Below are 17905 nucleotides of genomic sequence, written 5' to 3'. Positions count from 1 at the left end.
TTTAGAGCTGGTATATTTCATATGTTCTTACTCTAAGGCTCATTTGCCTACAGGCTTGCCCCTTTTCTCTCACCTTAAATCCTGATATATTTACTAGACCCCTCCCCCATGGCAGAACTTAAACTCCAATCTGTGTCTCTTCACCACCACAAACCTCTTTTGCCTCATACCTGCTTTTTTCTGGCATTTCTTTTCTTGGTTGGAAGGTGTCTTAACTTTTGCATGTGCAGGTGGTAGATCAGCCCTTGCAGGGAATTTGTATATAAATATATGAATAGGATCCTTCACAGTTGCCTCTGTTTTACTTCTCAAATCCCAAACAGTTTGACAACCCTCAACTCCTAACTTTATTTCCTTATAGGTGTGCCACTTGAGTTCTAGTTCCTTGTACCATAATTTGGAAAATACCATAGACAGAAAAGCTAGGGTGTCTGTTATCTACATTGTTTCCTGTGAGGAATATAACTTGTAAGACCCTGCCTACATTTGTTGCTCTCTTCATGCAGTGAAACTGGTGCCACACTTCGGTTTGTAGGGAGGAGGAGAGTCCTAGAAATTTGAATGACAGGGTCAAAAAGAACGGGCTATTTTGAAAGGAGTATGTCCTTTGGTCAGCCATCTTGAGGCCATCCTGAAGTGATCCTTCTTCCAGCTCTTACCAGAGACTTGGACAAATTAAACTAGAAAAAAACAAGACAGGAAAGCACATTGACATGGTTTACATAAATCAACTTAGAGTAGAGAAGGATGTTGAGTTGTCCGAGGGAAAATGGAAATATCTGACACAGGACACCCTTTGTTCCTTAACATTTACTCTCTGTTTTCATTTTGGAGAAAAATCTATATCCCAGACAAAGAAGACGTTTGAAATACCATCAGTTTTGGTATCATTGTGGGCAAATGTCCATTCAATGATACTTTCCTGAAACTTAAAATACTAGGCATGCAACCAGTATTTTACACATAAATACAGACTATGTGAAGTCCCATTTCACATAGCAGGAGACAAAAAGGATAATGGGTAAAATAAATATAACTACCTGGATCTCTGCTGAATAGCCAACAAAGTTGGTAATCAAGAAAGTTGAAAGTTTATAGTAATGGAATTTGGTAATCATAGCTGCATTCTTCCAATATTCTTTGCATGAATATTATCCTCTACCATCTACTATTACCCTCTACCATTCTTCTGGCTAGATAGAATTCTTTCAGTTCAGTTCACTCACTCAGTCATGCCAACCCTTTGCAACCTCATGGACTGCAGCACACAGGATTCCCTGTCCATCACCAACTCCCAGAGCTTGCTCAAATTCATGTCCATCAAGTCCGTGATACCATACAACCATCTCATCCTCTGTAAGCCCCTTTTCCTCCTGCCATCAATCTTTCCCAGCATCAGAATTTTTGTAATGAGTCAGTTCTTTATATCCGGTGGCTAAGGTATTAGATCCATCTGGAGCTTCAGCTTCAGCATCACTCCTTCCAGTGAATATTCCTTTAGGATTGACTGGTTTGATCTCCTTGCTGTCCAAAGAACTCTCAAGAGTCTTCTCCAACACCACAGTTCAAAAGGATCAATTATTCAGCACTCAGCTTTCTTTATGGCCAACTTGCACATCCATACATGACTACTGGAAAACCACAGCTTTGACTAGATGGACCTTTGTCGGCAAAGGTTTTTAATATGCTGTCTAAGTTTGTCATAACTTTTCTTCCAAGGAGCAGGTGTCTTAAATTCATGGCTGCAGTCACCATCTGCAGTGATTTTGGATTCCAAGAATATAAAGTCTATGACTCTTTTCCCCATCTATTTGCCATTAAGTGATGGGACCAGATGCCATGATCTTAGTTTTCTGAGTGTTGAGTATTAAGCCAGATTTTTCACACTCCTCTTTTAATTTCATCAAAAGGCTCTTTAGTTTCTTTTTGCTTTTTGTCATAAGGGTGGTGTCATCTGCATATCAGGTTATTGATATTTTCCCCAACAATCTTGATTGCAGCTTGTGCTTCATCCAGTCCAGCATTTCCCATGATGTACTCTGCATAAGTTAAATAAGCAGGGTGACAGTATACAGCCTTGATGTACTCCTTTGCCAATTTGGAATTAGTCCATTGTTTCATGTCCAGTTCTAACAGTTGTTTCTTGACCTACATACAGATTTCTCAGGAGGCAGGTAAGGTAGTCTGGTATTCCCATCTCTTTAAGAATTTTCCACAGTTTGTTGTGATCCACACAAGTCAGGACTTTGGCATAGTCAGTAAAGCAAAAGTAGATATTTTTCTGAAATTCTATTGCTTTTTACATGATACAACAAATGTTGGCAATTTGATATCTGGTTCCTCTGCCTCTTCTAAATCCAGCTTGAACATATGGAAGTTTTCAGTTCACAAACTGTTGAAGCCTAGCTTGGAGAATTTTGAGCATTACTTTGCTAGCGTGTGAGATGAGTGCAATTGTGCAGTAGTTTGAACATTCTTTAGCATTCATTGCCTTTCTTTGGGATTGAAATGAAAACTGACCTTTTCCAGTCCTGTGGCCACTGCTGACTTTTCCAAATTTGCTTGCATATTCAGTGCAAGACTTTCAGAGCATCATCTTTTAGGATTTGAAATAACTCAGCTGGATTTCCTTCACCTCCACTAACTTTGTTCGTAGTGATACTTCCCAGGGTCCACTTGACTTCATACTCCAGAATGTCTGGCTTCAGGTGAGTGATCTCACCATCATGATTATCTGGGTCATTAAGACAATTTTTGTATAATTCTTCTGTGTATTCTTGCCACCTCTTCTTAGTATCTTCTGCATCTGCAGGTCCATACTGATTCTGTCCTTTATTGTGCCCATCTTTGCCTGAAATACTCCATTGGTATCTCTGATTTTCTTGAAGAGATCTCTAGTCTTTCCCATTCTATTGTTTTCCTCTATTTCTTTCCTTTGATCACTGAGGAAGGCTTTCTTATCTCTCCTTGTTATTCTTTGAAACTCTGTTTTCTGATGGGTATATCTTTCCTTTCTCCTTTGCCTTTTGCGTTTTTTCTTTTCTGAGCTATTTGTAAGACCTCCTTGGACAATCATTTTTCCTTTTTCCATTTCTTTGTCTTGGGGATAGTTTTGAGTACCACCTCTTCTACAGTGTCATGAACCTCCATCCATAGTTCTTCAGGCACTCTGTCTATCAGATCTAATCCTTTGAATCTATTTGTCACTTCCACTGTTTAATCATAAGGGATGATTTAGGTCATACCTGAATGTTTTAGTGGTTTTTCCTACTTTCTTCAATTTAAGTCTGAATTTTGCAATAAGGAGTCAAGATCTGAGCCACAGTTAGCTCCCAGTCTTGTTTTTGCTGACTTTGTAGAGCTTCTCCATTTTTGGCTGCAAAGAATGTAATCAATCTGATTTCGGTATTGACCATCTGGTGATGTCCATGTGTAGAGTCATTTCTTGTGTTGTTGGAAGAGAGTGTTTGCTATGACCAGTGTGTTCTCTTGGTGCAACTCTGTTAGCCTTTGCCTTGCTTCATTTTGTACTCCAAGGCCAAACTTGCCTGTTACTTCACTTATCCCTTGACTTCCTACTTTTGCATTCCAGTCGCCTATGATGAAATGACATCTTTTTGGTGTTAGTTCTAGAAGGTCTTGTTCACTTCAGTTGCTCAGTCATGTCTGACTCTTTGTGACCCGTGGACTGCAGCACACCAGGCCTCCCTGTCCATCACCAACTCCTGGAGCTTACTCAAACTCATATCCATCGAGTCGGTGATGCCATCCAACCATCTCATCTGCTGTCATCCCCTTCTCCCACCTTCAATCTTTCCCAGCATCAGGGTCTTTTCCAATGAGTCAGTTCTTCACATCAGGTGGCCAAAGTATTGGAGTTTCAGCTTCAGCATCAGTCCTTCCAATGAATATTCAGGACTGATTTCCTTTAGGATGGATTGGTTGGATCTCCTTGCAGTCCAAGAGACTCTCAAGAGTCTTCTCCAACACCACAGTTCAAAAGCATCAATTCTTCAGTACTCAGCTTTTATAGTCCAACTCTCACAGCCGTACGTGACTACTGGAAAAGCCACAGCTTTGACTAGATGGACCTTTGTCGGCAAAGTAACGTCTCTGCTTTTTAATATGTCTAGGTTGGTCATAGCTTTTCTTCCAAGAAGGTCTTGTAGGTCATCATAAAAGCATTCAACTTCAGCTTGTTTGGCATCAGTGATTGGGGCATAGACTTGGGTTACTGTGATATTGAATGGTTTGCCTTGCAAACAAACAGAAATCATTCTGTCATTTTTGAGATTGCACCCAAATACTGCATTTCAGACTCTTGTATTGACTATGAGAGCTACTCCATTTCTTCTAAGGGATTCTTGCCCACAGTAGTATATATAATGATCATCTGAATTAAATTTGCCCATTCCAGTCCATTTTAGTTCACTGATTCCTAAAATGTTGATGTTCACTCTTGCCATCTGCTGTTTGACCACTTCCAATTTACCGTGATTTATGGACCTAACAGTCCAGGTTCCAATGCCCTATTGTTCTTTACAGCATCAGACTTTACCTCCATCACCAGTCACTTCCACAGCTACGTGTTGTTTTTGCTTTGGCTCTGTCTCTTCATTCTTTTTGAAGCTATTTCTTCATTCTTCTCTAGTATATTGAGCACCTACCAACCTGGGGAGTTCATCTTTCAGTGTCATATCTTTTTGCCTTGCCAGACTGTTCATGGGGTTCTCAAGGCAACAATACTGAAGTTATTTGCCATTCCCTTCTCCAGTGGACCACGTTTTTGTCAGAACTCTCCATCATGACCCGTCCATCTTGGGTGGCCCTACACAGCATGGCTCATAGTTTCATTAAGTTAGACAAGGCTGTGATCCATGTGATCAGTTTGGTTAGTTTTCTCTGATTGTGGTTTTCATTCTGTCTGCCCTCTGATGCATAAGGGTAAGAGCCTTGTGGAAGCTCCCTGATGGGAGGAATCTGGGTCTTGTGCTAATGGGCAGGACCATGCTCAGTAAATCTTTAATCCAATTTTTTGTTGATGGGGTAAAGCCAAACTATGGGATTGCCTTCAAAAAGATTTATGCTAGCACTGTTGTATTCAGTGCCTCTGACCCCGTGGCAGGCCACTACTGATCCATGCCTCTGCTGCAGATTCCTGGAAGCTCACAGGCAAGTCTGGCTCAGTCTCTTATGAGGTCACCACTCCTTTCTCCTGGGTCCTAGTGTACACAAGGTTTCATTTTCACCCTCCAAAATCTGTTTCCCCAGTTGCGTGGAAGTTCTGTAATCAAATCCCACTGGCCTCCAAAGTCAAATTCCCTGGGGTTTTTCAGTCCCTTTGCTGGATACCCAGGTTGGGAAATCTATTGTGGCTCCTAGAACTTTCTTAACAGTGTGAGAACTTCTTTGGTATAATTGTTCTCCAGTCTGTAGGTCATCTGCTCAGTGGCTCTATGGTGGGGTTAATGGCCACCTCCTCCAAGGGGACTTAGACCACATGGCGTTCCTTCCAGGTCTGCTGCAGCCAGAGAGCCCCTGTCCCTGCAGCAGGCCACTGGTGGCTGATCCATGCCACCACAGGAGATACTCAAACACTCAAAGGCAGGTCTGGCTCAGCCTTTGTGGGATCTCTGAGTCCTGGTGCGCACAAGGTTTTGTTTGAGCCCTCCGAGCATCTCTGGCGGGTATGGGGTTTTCATTCTAAACATGATTTTCCACCTCTTAGAATCCTATTGGGGCTTCTCCTTTGCCCTTGGACATGGGGTACCTTTTTTGGTGGGGTCCAACATTCTCCTGTTGATGGTTGTTCAGCAGTGAGTTGCAGTTTTGGAGTTCTCACAGAAGATGAGTGCATGTCCTTCTCCACTGTCAGTGTCCTAGAATTCTTTACCTAGTGGTAAACTCCAAATTCTCTATTCTGTGAAATCCAAGTCTTTGGTATTCTTGCATTTTGGGGATCGGTACCGTTTTCCACTGACCAATACAATTGGGAAGAGGAAGTTAGGTGCTGCCCCACTGAGCTTCCAGGGTTCCAAATAGTGTTACCTATTATGTAGCAGCTGCCTTTGTTGTATAGTGGGAAATTGATTTCCTCTTGTCATCAAATCAGTTACTCTACTAATACAATATGTACCTGTTGGTTCAACTGCATGAAAAGCCCCTAAATGTCCAAAAGGTAGCCTCAGCTCCCATTTAATCAGTTTTCTGATAAAAGTTAATATTCCTGCCCTTTTAAGCAGTAGGACCATAAAATCAACTAAGCTAAGATTTCATTAATGGGAGGTAAAGAAAATTTTTTTCACGTGAGTCATTTAGTATAATGATGAGATGGACTGCTTTTACTTGTACTTTTTTATTCCTAGACCTATGTTCTCTGGCTCTGGGGGAGACTGTACAATATATTGGCTGCTGATTTAACACTAATAGAGCATTCTTCATTTGATCCTCACAATATTGTTTCCAAGTAGATGCCCTAACTGAATCTTCAACAAGGCATTTCTCTGTCTAACCAAGCCAGCTGCTTCTGAATAATAGAGCCTGTAGAGAGAGCAGTGAAATCCATGGGCTTGATCCTATTGCCACACTTCTTTTGCCATACTATATGATTTGGTTGGAGGTAGTGTTGTGATGGATAAGACATTTTGTAAATCTAACAGTGGTGCTGTAGAACACTTGAGGCAAAAAAGAAAGAAAATCTGTGTTTGAAACATCAATCTGTCCTTTTGATGACAAAATACTGTTCATGCCATGGTAGGAGAGGTCCAGTATAATCAATCCCAACTGATTCTTTTAGGGAATGGTGCTATACTGAAAACTCAGCATTGACTTTGCATTGGGGAGCTTAAGTATTCACAGTGACAGTAGCCGGGTTAGCATTTTTAAGTGAACAACCATGTTATTGAGCTCTTTTTTTATATCCATACTTGTTACCATAGAATTTTGTTTGTGGACCCATTGAATAAACACTGGATTGGCCAAGGAAAGAAACTGGCTGACATCCTCAGAAAGGGTCATCTTGTCCACCTGAATAATGAAAGCCTTCATTAATATCTTCAGATCCTCTGCCCATTCAAAGAGAGCCATTACATACCTCTTCTCCATAACTTCTTGTCACTAATTTTACATTTTTTCTTCATATCCCCAGTCATCTGGCAGTCTCATTCATCACTTTCCACAAGTCAGTCTATTCTAGATCCAAACCTCTGTCCATTTCTCCTTAAACATGAAACGGGCAACCAAGTTTGAATAGGGTTATTCTTCTGGGATCATCCATTCTGGCTGACACCAGCATCCAGTACAGATCTGTTTGTGAACCATGCTCTTTTCTCTTTCTCTCTTTTTTTAATTTTCTTTTTTTTTTTTAATTTTCTTTTATTTTTAAACTTTACAATATTGTACTGGTTTTGCCAAATATCGTAATGAATCCACCACAGGTATACATGTATTCCCCATTGTGAACCCTCCTCTCTCCTCCCTCCCCATACCATCCCTCTGGGTCATCCCAGTGCACCAGCCCCAAGCATCCAGTATCATGCATCGAACCTGGACTGGCGACTTGTTTCATACATGATATTCTACATGTTTCAATGCCATTCTCCCAAATCATCCCACCCTCTCCCTCTCCCACAGAGTCCATAAGACTGTTCTATACATCAGTGTCTCTTTTGCTATCTCATATACAGGGTTATTGTTATCATCCTTCTAAATTCCATATATATGCATTAGTATACTGTATTGGTGTTTTTCTTTCTGGCTTACTTCACTCTGTATAATAGGCTCCAGTTTCATCTACCTCATTAGAACTGATTCAAATGTATTCTTTTTAATGGCTGAGTAATACTCCATTGTGTATATGTACCACAGCTTTCTTATCCATTCATCTGCTGATGGACATCTAGGTTGCTTCCATGTCCTGGCTATTATAAACAGTGCTGCGATGAACACTGGGGTACATGTGTCCCTTTCCCTTCTGGTTTCCTCAGTGTGTATGCCCAGCAGTGGGATTGCTGGGTCATAAGGCAGTTCTATTTCCAGTTTTTTAAGGAATCTCCACACTGTTCTCCATAGTGGCTGTACTAGTTTGCATTCCCACCAACAGTGTAAGAGGGTTCCCTTTTCTCCACACCCTCTCCAGCATTTATTGCTTGTAGACTTTTGGATCGCAGCCATTCTGACTGGTGTGAAATGGTACCTCATAGTGGTTTTGATTTGCATTTCTCTCATAATGAGTGATGTTGAGCATCTTTTCATGTGTTTGTTAACCATCTGTATGTCTTCTTTGGAGAAATGTCTATTTAGTTCTTTGGCCCATTTTTTGACTGGGTCATTTATTTTTCTGGAATTGAGCTGTAGGAGTTGCTTGTGTATTTTTGAGATTAGTTGTTTGTCAGTTGGTTCATTTGCTATTATTTTCTCCCATTCTGAAGGCTGTCTTTTCACCTTGCTTATAGTTTCCTTTGTTGTGCAGAAGCTTTTAAGTTTAATTAGGTCCCATTTGTTTATTTTTGCTTTTATTTCCAATATTCTGGGAGGTGGGTCATAGAGGATCCTGCTGTGATGTATGTCAGAGAGTGTTTTGCCTATGTTCTCCTCTAGGAGTTTTATAGTTTCTGGTCTTATGTTTAGATCTTTAATCCATTTTGAGTTTATTTTTGTGTATGGTGTTAGAAAGTGTTCTAGTTTCATTCTTTTACAAGTGGTTGACTAGTTTTCCCAGCACCACTTGTTAAAGAGATTGTCTTTAATCCATTGTATATTCTTGCCTCCTTTGTCAAAGATAAGGTGTCCATAGGTGCGTGGATTTATCTCTGGGCTTTCTATTTTGTTCCATTGATCTATATTTCTGTCTTTGTGCCAGTACCATACTGTCTTGATGGCTGTGGCTTTGTAGTAGAGCCTGAAGTCAGGTAGGTTGATTCCTCCAGTTCCATTCTTCTTTCTCAAGATAGCTTTGGCTATTCGAGGTTTTTTGTATTTCCATACAAATTGTGAAATTATTTGTTCCAGCTCTGTGAAGAATACTGTTGGTAGCTTGATAGGGATTGCATTGAATCTATAAATTGCTTTGGGTAGTATACTCATTTTCACTATATTGATTCTTCCAATCCATGAACATGGTATATTTCTCCATCTATTAGTGTCCTCTTTGATTTTTTTCACCAGTGTTTTATAGTTTTCTATATATAGGTCTTTAGTTTCTTTAGGTAGATATATTCCTAAGTATTTTATTCTTTCCGTTGCAATAGTGAATGGAATTATTTCCTTATTTTCTCTTTCTGTTTTCTCATTATTAGTGTATAGGAATGCAAGGGATTTCTGTGTGTTGATTTTATATCCTGCAACTTTACTATAATCATTGATTAGTTCTAGTAATTTTCTAGTGGATTCTTTAGGATCATGTCATCTGCAATCAGTGAGAGTTTTACTTCTTTTCCAACCTGGATTCCTTTTATTTCTTTTTCTGCTCTGATTGCTGTGGCCCAAACTTCCAAAACTATGTTGAATAGTAATGGTGAAAGTGGGCACCCTTGTCTTGTTCCTGACTTTAGAGGAAACGCTTTCAATTTTTCACCATTGAGGATAATGTTTGCTGTGGGTTTGTCATATATAGCTTTTATTATGTTGAGGTATGTTCCTTCTATTCCTGCTTTCTGGAGAGTTTTTATCATAAATGGATGTTGAATTTTGTCAAAGGCTTTCTCTGCATCTATTGAGATAATCATATGGTTTTTATTTTTCAATTTGTTAATGTGGTGTATTACGTTGATTGATTTGTGGATATTGAAGGATCCTTGCATCCCTGGGATAAAGCCCACTTGGTCATGGTGTATGATCTTTTTAATGTGTTGTTGGATTCTGATTGCTAGAATTTTGTTAAGGATTTTTGCATCTATGTTCATCAGTGATATTGGCCTGTAGTTTTCTTTTTTTGTGGGATCTTTGTCAGGTTTTGGTATTAGGGTGATGGTGGCCTCATAGAATGAGTTTGGAAGTTTACCTTCCTCTGCAATTTTCTGGAAGAGTTTGAGTAGGATAGGTGTTAGCTCTTCTCTAAATTTTTGGTAGAATTCAGCTGTGAAGCCGTCTGGACCTGGGCTTTTGTTTGCTGGAAGATTTTTGATTACAGTTTCAATTTCCGTGCTTGTAATGGGTCTGTTAAGATCTTCTATTTCTTCCTGGTCCAGTTTTGGAAAGTTGTACTTTTCTAAGAATTTGTCCATTTCTTCCACGTTATCCATTTTATTGGCATATAATTGTTGATAGTAGTCTCTTATGATCCTTTGTATTTCTGTGTTGTCTGTTGTGATCTCTCCATTTTCATTTCTAATTTTATTGATTTGATTTTTCTCCCTTTGTTTCTTGATGAGTCTGGCTAATGGTTTGTCAATTTTATTTATCCTTTCAAAGAACCAGCTTTTGGCTTTGTTGATTTTTGCTATGGTCTCTTTTGTTTCTTTTGCATTTTTTTCTGCCCAAATTTTTAAGATTTCTTTCCTTCTACTAACCCTGGGGTTCTTCATTTCTTCCTTTTCTAGTTGCTTTAGGTGTAGAGTTAGGTTGTTTATTTGACTTTTTTCTTGTTTCTTGAGGTATGCCTGTATTGCTATGAACTTTCCCCTTAGGACTGCTTTTACAGTGTCCCACAGGTTTTGGGTTGTTGTGTTTTCATTTTCATTCGTTTCTATGCAAATTTTGATTTCTTTTTTGATTTCTTCTGTGATTTGTTGGTTATTCAGCAGCGTGTTGTTCAGCCTCCATATGTTGGAATTTTTAATAGTTTTTCTTCTGTAATTGAGATCTAATCTTACTACATTGTGGTCAGAGAAGATGCTTGGAAAGATTTCAATTTTTTTGAATTTACCAAGGCTAGATTTATGGCCCAGGACGTGATCTATCCTGGAGAAGATTCCGTGTGCGCTTGAGAAAAAGGTTAAATTCATTGTTTTGGGATGAAATATCCTATAGATATCAATTAGGTCTAACTGGTCTATTGTATTGTTTAAAGTTTGTGTTTCCTTGTTAATTTTCTGTTTAGTTGATCTATCCATAGTTGTGAGTGGGGTATTAAAGTCTCCCACTATTATTGGGTTATTAGCATTTGCGTCCCTCTTTTGTCTCTTTTTTTGTCTTTTATATTTTTTCCTACCTCCTTTCGAAGACTTGGGTTGCTTTTCTGGGTGCTTGATGTCCTCTGCCGGCATTCAGAAGTTGTTTTGTGGAATTTACTCGGCGTTTAAATGTTCTTTTGATGAATTTGTGGGGGAGAAAGTGTTCTCCCCGTCCTACTCCTCTGCCATCTTAGCTCCTCCCCCTCTTTTCTCTCTTGTAGAACTCCCCCAAGAAGCCACAGGAGTGGGCTAAGGGAGAGGGGTTAAACCAGATACTGTGAGAATCTAAACTGCCTCTTTATGAAGTTGACTTGTCCCTCTTGGATCTCTTTAGGCCTACTCACTTGCATTTTATAGTGAAATGCTGCTGTGTTGCCCAATGTTAAATGTTTCAGTTCATCAGTTAATAAGTAGTTCATGATGGGCAGTTCAGGTTGCAGAATCCTTTGGTGTCCTGTGGTCAGACATTGGTCTTTACCAAGATTTTGCTTTTAAATGGGGAATTATCTCCAGAGTAGGGTGTGGTCTTTCTAAAAACTATAGAACTGTGTGGTCATTATCTTTCAGGGAATTTCTAGAGTCTTTTAACAACAGCTCTATCACAAACACTTTGAATACCACTGGGTCTTCTGGGTCATATATCTCATGTGGCTGAGGAACTTGAATTGAGGCCTGGACCTGCAATATAGCCCTTTGTTGCTGGGGGCTTTACTGAAAACTGACAGCCTTATAGAGTTACCCTTCAAAATGGGTCAGTATAGTGTATATAGCACACTTTCAAATTCCAGAGGCCCACCAAGCTTTGTACTTCTTTGCAGTTGGCCTTTCAAGACACAGAATCTTGTCCTCCACTTTAAAGGAAACTCCTAACGTTCAAGACACTGCTGGACCCTTAGAAACTTCATTTTTGTGACACATCCCTGAACTTGTTGCCCTTCTTCTACCCCACATTTGCCTTATTCGTGTACTACTCCTACCTGTTTCTTGCCAACAAATCCAGTTAACAGCACCAAAGTCATTGACCAGCATGGTATTCTTTGAAATAGTAAGATGATCAAGTACTCTCCAGACTAATGAGGACAGAGAGCAGTAAAATTGATAGATCCCTGGGATGAGACAGTTAAGATGTTCTGTTGCCAATGTAATTTAAATGCAAATGGCGGTAGCTAGAGACTGTCAGTCAACTGTTCTCCCTGGAATAGTGCTATGGAGATGTGCTAGGAGGCTTTGTGATCCCTTTGAGCCCTTCGGAGAAGGACTCAAGCTAATATTTCACCAGGCTAAGTCCCCATTCTGACTGATGACTCACATTGGAGTTTCAGAATTACAGGATCCTTTAGGGTCATTATCTAATAACTTGCCAGAATATCTCAATAATTCCCATTCTTTAGTGAATGGGCTCCCACATGAATATCTCTTCCAAAATTGCTTGGGGAAATTTTTACAGTATATACCTGTGGCCATATTACAGGACCTTCCTTATTCTGTGCTATTCCCAGAATGACAAATATCTGAGTTTGTTTTTATTCATCAACTTTATTAAATAATTTTAGTCAATGACCTGCATAGACATTATATTTAAAAATTCAATATACAAATAAATACTTCAGGATAAATAATTTAACTGAATTTTTTAGAGCCCGTAGGGCTTACAAAAAGAATCTTAAAAGATCCATATTTATCATCTTAAGACTAACAGTTACAAAAGGTAGGAAAACATATATCAAAAAATAAATATAAATTTTAAATATTTAAATAAATAGAAAGCCTGATAGTTTAAAATGAGAGGCACTTAGTTATCAAGTCATTGTTGAGTAGATGCTTTGACAAAAGGTAATCCATTTGTTCAGAAATTCTACAGCGTTTACTGTTGCATCATCATATTCACATGTGAATCTTGTTTCAGATCCCTATAAAAGAAAACATTTTAATTTTGTTTTAGTTCAAAGTAGTTTACCTTATATACAATTATTTTCAGTTCAAGTCTTATAGAGTTATGGCCTTTATTTTCAAGTATATTAAACATATTAACATTCACATTTTCTTCAAATGACCAAAATTATGTGCCTAAATTAGTGTATGTTATGATATCCAGATAGTGACATATAAGCTGTAATTTAACTTGTGCTTTTTATCCTTTAGGATGTCTATTAATTAATGAATTTTGTACTTTGACAGATGGATGAGGAAAGAGAGCCATGAATCTCTCACATCACCCAAGTTCCTTGTATATTTCATGCTTCCTATGTGTTTAAAATTCTTAAGGTCCTGAAAGTGAGTATTACCTCTAAATAAAAAGTTAATTATCTGGTCCATTGGCCATTTTACTGGTTGCCATTTTTTTAAACAAATCACTTAGTTCTTCTACCAAATGATAGGAAAACCCCATTTAAAAAGTATTTTGGGTAATCAGAATTAGCTATTCTGGAAGATGATCTGAAAAAAATTTAAAAATATAGTAGGTCCGCTACATCCAAATGAGTTCTGTTCCAAAAGCGGGTTTTGTAAGTTGAATTTTGTTTGTAAGTCCTACAGAGTTAGCCTAGGTACCCAACTTAACACAGTCAGCTATATACTGCTGCTTTTATACTTGCTTCTAGACATCCTGGGCTTGAAACAAAAATACCCACTACTACTGTACTCTATACAGTACTACACAATAAAGTACACAAAGCACATCACTTGTAGAGGATGCAGGAAAGTGACAGTGTATGCCAGACACGTGCACTAACTTTTATGATTGGACATGTGAATGCACATTCACATCTTTGAAAGTCCACAACTTAAAGATTCATATGTAGAGGACTTACTGTATATAATGACACCTGTCTCCTTTCTTTGAAATTCAATTCAGTATCTTCTCCCAATCCCAGTTTTGTGTTAATGTGAGGGGTGACAAAGTGCATTGGTAGGGGCTTGTCCCTGAGTGGATGGTAGATAGAGGCCCTCTAGCTTACACTTCCCAGATCCACAATTTGTCACCTAACATAAAAATGACTTATATTCATAATGGAATTTAAATGCATGAGTACTTCACAAATACCAAATGTTACACAATGTTAAAATGCCCTTCCATTTATTTTATTTCCAGGAGAACAAATATAGTAATATTTTACCTGTAGTTCCAAAACGATTCTCTTGATATTGTCCATTGAATCCTTGATCTCTCTGGGGTTCAGGTTTTTGCTTGGAGCTAAATTTAGCACTTCCTCTAGAAGTTTGAGTTCTTCTAGTAAACACTTAAGATGTTTCAATTCTGTAGCCTTGAATAGTAGTAAAAATAATTATCAGATCAATTTTCCCTGACTAAAGGTCAGAATCAGAAATTAATATCAAAATTTATTTTATTAATAGAGACAGTATATAGTTTGTACCAATTCTCTGTTTCTCAGCATTACTATAAAGATGGATCAATATAGTTTACATTATAAAACTGGAAAAATTAGAGTTTAGCTGCCCATAGTTAGCATTAACTGTTAGTTAACAAATAATAAGTCATTAATTTCAGCTTAATTTGGCTTTGCAAAAAAGGCAACATTTCTGCACCCAAATGCAAATTACCAATATAGGTTGAATTCTTTTCCAGTCTGTGTAGAAATTATTAGAGCCAAGAGTAGTCATAATTTGGAAGTGTAGGTTCACATTCTATGATTCTAATGTTTTAATAATGTAAGAGTTATGAATCATATAGAATGTTAGGGACAGAGGGAGCTCTTGGATGCAATCTGTCACAATCGCAACATTTTATAGATTAGTTAATTGTAACTACTTAGTAATGGCTTGATATAGCAAGGCCCATAAAACTGCATCTTAATTTTTTATTTTTCTATAAAAATTATAGTAAGATGCATTGTTAAACATAACATCTCAATCAAATAAAAGCTTACAGTATTTGAAGGATTTTTGGATAGGCTCCCTGATTCAGACATGTACACACACAAGTACACACATATACATACTCATATATATAATGATAATATTTCATATTTCTATGGTATATTATAATTTCAAAGTGTTTTGTCCTAAATAAGTCCATTTAAGTCTCGCAGCCACCTTTTGACATACGTAATACACTGTGTTATCACCATGTTACAAATAAGGAAACTAAATCTCAGAGTTTAAGTGTCTTCCCCAAGGCCACATGACCAGGTGGTGTGTATGTGTGTGTGCTCAGTTACGTCTGACTCTTTGCGATCCTATGGACCATAACCCACCAGGCTCCTCTGCCCGTGGGATTATCCAGGAGCCCGAATTAGATGTCAGTTCTTTTTCTTTATAACATTATCATAACAACTTTTGAATTAAATGTTTTTGCACCTCTTTTAAATTCTTTTGCAAACATGGAATAGTTGTAAAATGGAGAAATGAATGGAGTTTATCACATTACTTTTAGTTTCAGATAGATTTTGTGTTGTCATTTAGAAACTGTTAAATTTCAAAGAATTCTACCACCCTGCACATAATCTGTTACCTCACTTTTAGAGAGAGAGGTAGGAATACACCACGTACATCTTATGACATTTTCATCTAATGCTCTTTCAACTTGCTACTAAAAATTAACAAGTTTAAGGCTTAAGTTTTTGACATGAACTTGGAGCTCTTTCCCTCAGAATAGTCTAGTGTCTTTATGCTACTGGAAGTAAGAGTTATGTGACTCTGATTAAGTTGGAGGAGCATCTGTATTTCCTTTTCATCTTTTAAAAGGGTAGTTTGAAAAAAAAGGGTGAAGAAAGTGAAAGTGTTAGTTGCTCAGTCATGTCTCTTTGCAACCCCATGGACCGTAGCCCCTCAGGCCCCAGTGTCCATGGGATTCTCCAGGCAAGAATAACTGGAGTGGGTTGCCATGCCCTTATCCAAGGGATCTTCCTGACCCAGGGATTGAACCTAGATCTCCTGCATTACAGGCAGATTCTTTACCTTCTGAGCCATCAGGGAAGTCTCAAAGGGTGGTTTGATATCTAATGTCCTCAAAGTTGACCCTTAAAACACAGTTTTATTATGGGCTATTCACCCAAGGACAAGCGCATTTTAGGATCAGAGTCTTGGCCATTACCTTTGACTGGCATAACAACTAGGAAACTTGACACACCTAGTGTATCTCTAGGAGCTTGGATGATGCTTATCTGTCTGAAACCCCAGACAACCAAATGGAACTTTTAGTCTTGGAATATAAGTCATATAGCACCAGAAGTGTCTAGGTTTATTTGCATAAAAGATGTGTAAGTCCCAGTTTTTACTCTATACTCTCCAGGAAGAATTTTGTCCTTATTATTACTTCTAATTGTTACTCCTTATATGGCATTTCTCGTATGCCAGGCACTATTCTGAGTACTTTACATTTATTCATTAATTCTCACAAAAGTGTATGAAGTATATACAATTATCATTTACATAAGATACTGTGTCACAAAGAGAATAGGTAACTTGCTCAAGGTTACAAAAGCTTGGACATGGCAGAGCTGAGATTTCAGGTTAAATAATCTGTCCTAGGATCTGTGCTATGGATTAATGCTATACTGCCTCTTGAAGGAAGATCCTTAAGAATCCTTCCTAAAACAATAAAGGATTTTTTCAGATGGGCCCTCTGAAATCAGTTTTGCTAATTTGAATGGTAAAGTGATATGCTCAAGTATCTCCAGAGTTTTATATTTTTAAATAAAAAAGTAAGTCAACACAATCTTTTTAAATATTAAATTAAATATTTAAATTAAATATGCAGCAATAAAGTGAGAATATTATTCCTTTTTTCCCATTTCCTCTACCCCAAAATATACATAAGTATATATTTTAAAAAAACTGCAAAGCCATTTTTCAGAAGCCCATTATCAAACTTGAGATTCCTTTTAAAAAGATACTGAAGTTACTATTTCTTCTCCTCAGATGAAGTGCTATTAATCCAGTTAGTGTGTAAATTTTCACATTACTTTCAGTTTTCTTAAAATTAAATTGAACATAGAAAGTTGTACTTACGTTAACCTTGGGCACGTAAAAGTCAAATGTATGCATCCTGGAGAGCTTGAGGTTCTCAGGATTCTGAGAAAGCATAACAGGTTGTTATTTAAAAAGCAGACTCTAGTTAGAAAAATTAACTGTAATAATTTGAGTAAGAAAGAAAATAAACTTACTTTAACTTTCTCCAAAAGCAACTGTAAATCCAGCAGCAATGACTTCACTTCTTTCATTGTGTTCCCCGTAGAGCTTGAAGTAGGTGCACCGTTTGCAACGAGTGCAAGAGTTAGTGCAATGCAAGACAAGAGTTGTATCTTGTACATTGTGGCAGGAGTTGAGGTTACTGTGAGTAGTGATTAGAGAGGCAGATAGGAAGTTCTAGAACAAGAGAAGCAATTTATACTTTTAATTCTGGAAAAATATGATGGGGGTGTCAAAATGTTTTACATATTACACATACTTTCAAAGATTCTACCTGTGTGGCAAAAAGCATTACCTTTATTTTTCCTCTTCTGATGACTCTTTGGAATTTCTTTAAACCCCCATAAACTGACTGAATGGATTTAGGTGAAATCCCTCTTGGTTACATTAGCCCACACTTAGGTGGCAGTTCTAATTCATACAACTAACGCCTTCTGTATGAAACAGTTTTTCCTCCCTCTTTCTTTAAGGGGGTGGGGATACAAAAATGGCTCATGAAAAATTTCTCTTTGTCATAAAACTGTGCGGAACATGTGGAGCACCATGTTGTGGTGGACAAGAACAAGAGTAAATAGTTGAAAAGAATAAATTTTTAGATTTGTTGATTAAACAGGAAGAATATTGGTTTCCTGTTCCAGGATGGC

The 17905-nt window shown here is 38.0% G+C and overlaps 2 protein-coding genes across 7 annotated transcripts in view; one reads left to right on the top strand and one right to left on the bottom strand.

Annotated features, from left to right (window-relative positions):
• ADAD1 (adenosine deaminase domain containing 1) overlaps nucleotides 1-13424 on the top strand; it is an 87602-nt gene extending 74178 nt beyond the window's left edge. For all 6 annotated transcript variants that reach the window (XM_086346890.1, XM_086346889.1, XM_086346883.1 and 3 more), the window contains one exon: nucleotides 13290-13424. In XM_086346890.1, coding sequence (XP_086203016.1) covers nucleotides 13290-13297 — 8 coding nt within the window. In that variant the 3' untranslated portion in view covers nucleotides 13298-13424. The remainder of the gene's footprint in view (nucleotides 1-13289) is intronic.
• IL2 (interleukin 2) lies at nucleotides 12888-17399 on the bottom strand. The gene is made up of 4 exons (XM_086346892.1): nucleotides 17237-17399; nucleotides 17082-17144; nucleotides 14228-14374; nucleotides 12888-13021 (listed from the first exon to the last, which is right to left on the bottom strand). The coding sequence occupies exons 1-4, from the start codon at nucleotides 17381-17383 to the stop codon at nucleotides 12911-12913; spliced, it is 468 nt and encodes a 155-aa protein (XP_086203018.1). The 5' UTR covers nucleotides 17384-17399; the 3' UTR covers nucleotides 12888-12910.
• Nucleotides 17400-17905: the final 506 nt, after the last annotated feature.

This window comes from Bos grunniens, chromosome 17 (assembly GCF_055505025.1).
Source record: "Bos grunniens cultivar Pamir isolate PY7600 chromosome 17, Bosgru_T2T1.0, whole genome shotgun sequence".
NCBI classification, from domain to species: domain Eukaryota; kingdom Metazoa; phylum Chordata; class Mammalia; order Artiodactyla; family Bovidae; genus Bos; species Bos grunniens.
Note: the sequence above shows the minus strand (reverse complement) of the source record. Positions and strands in the feature narration are given on the sequence as shown.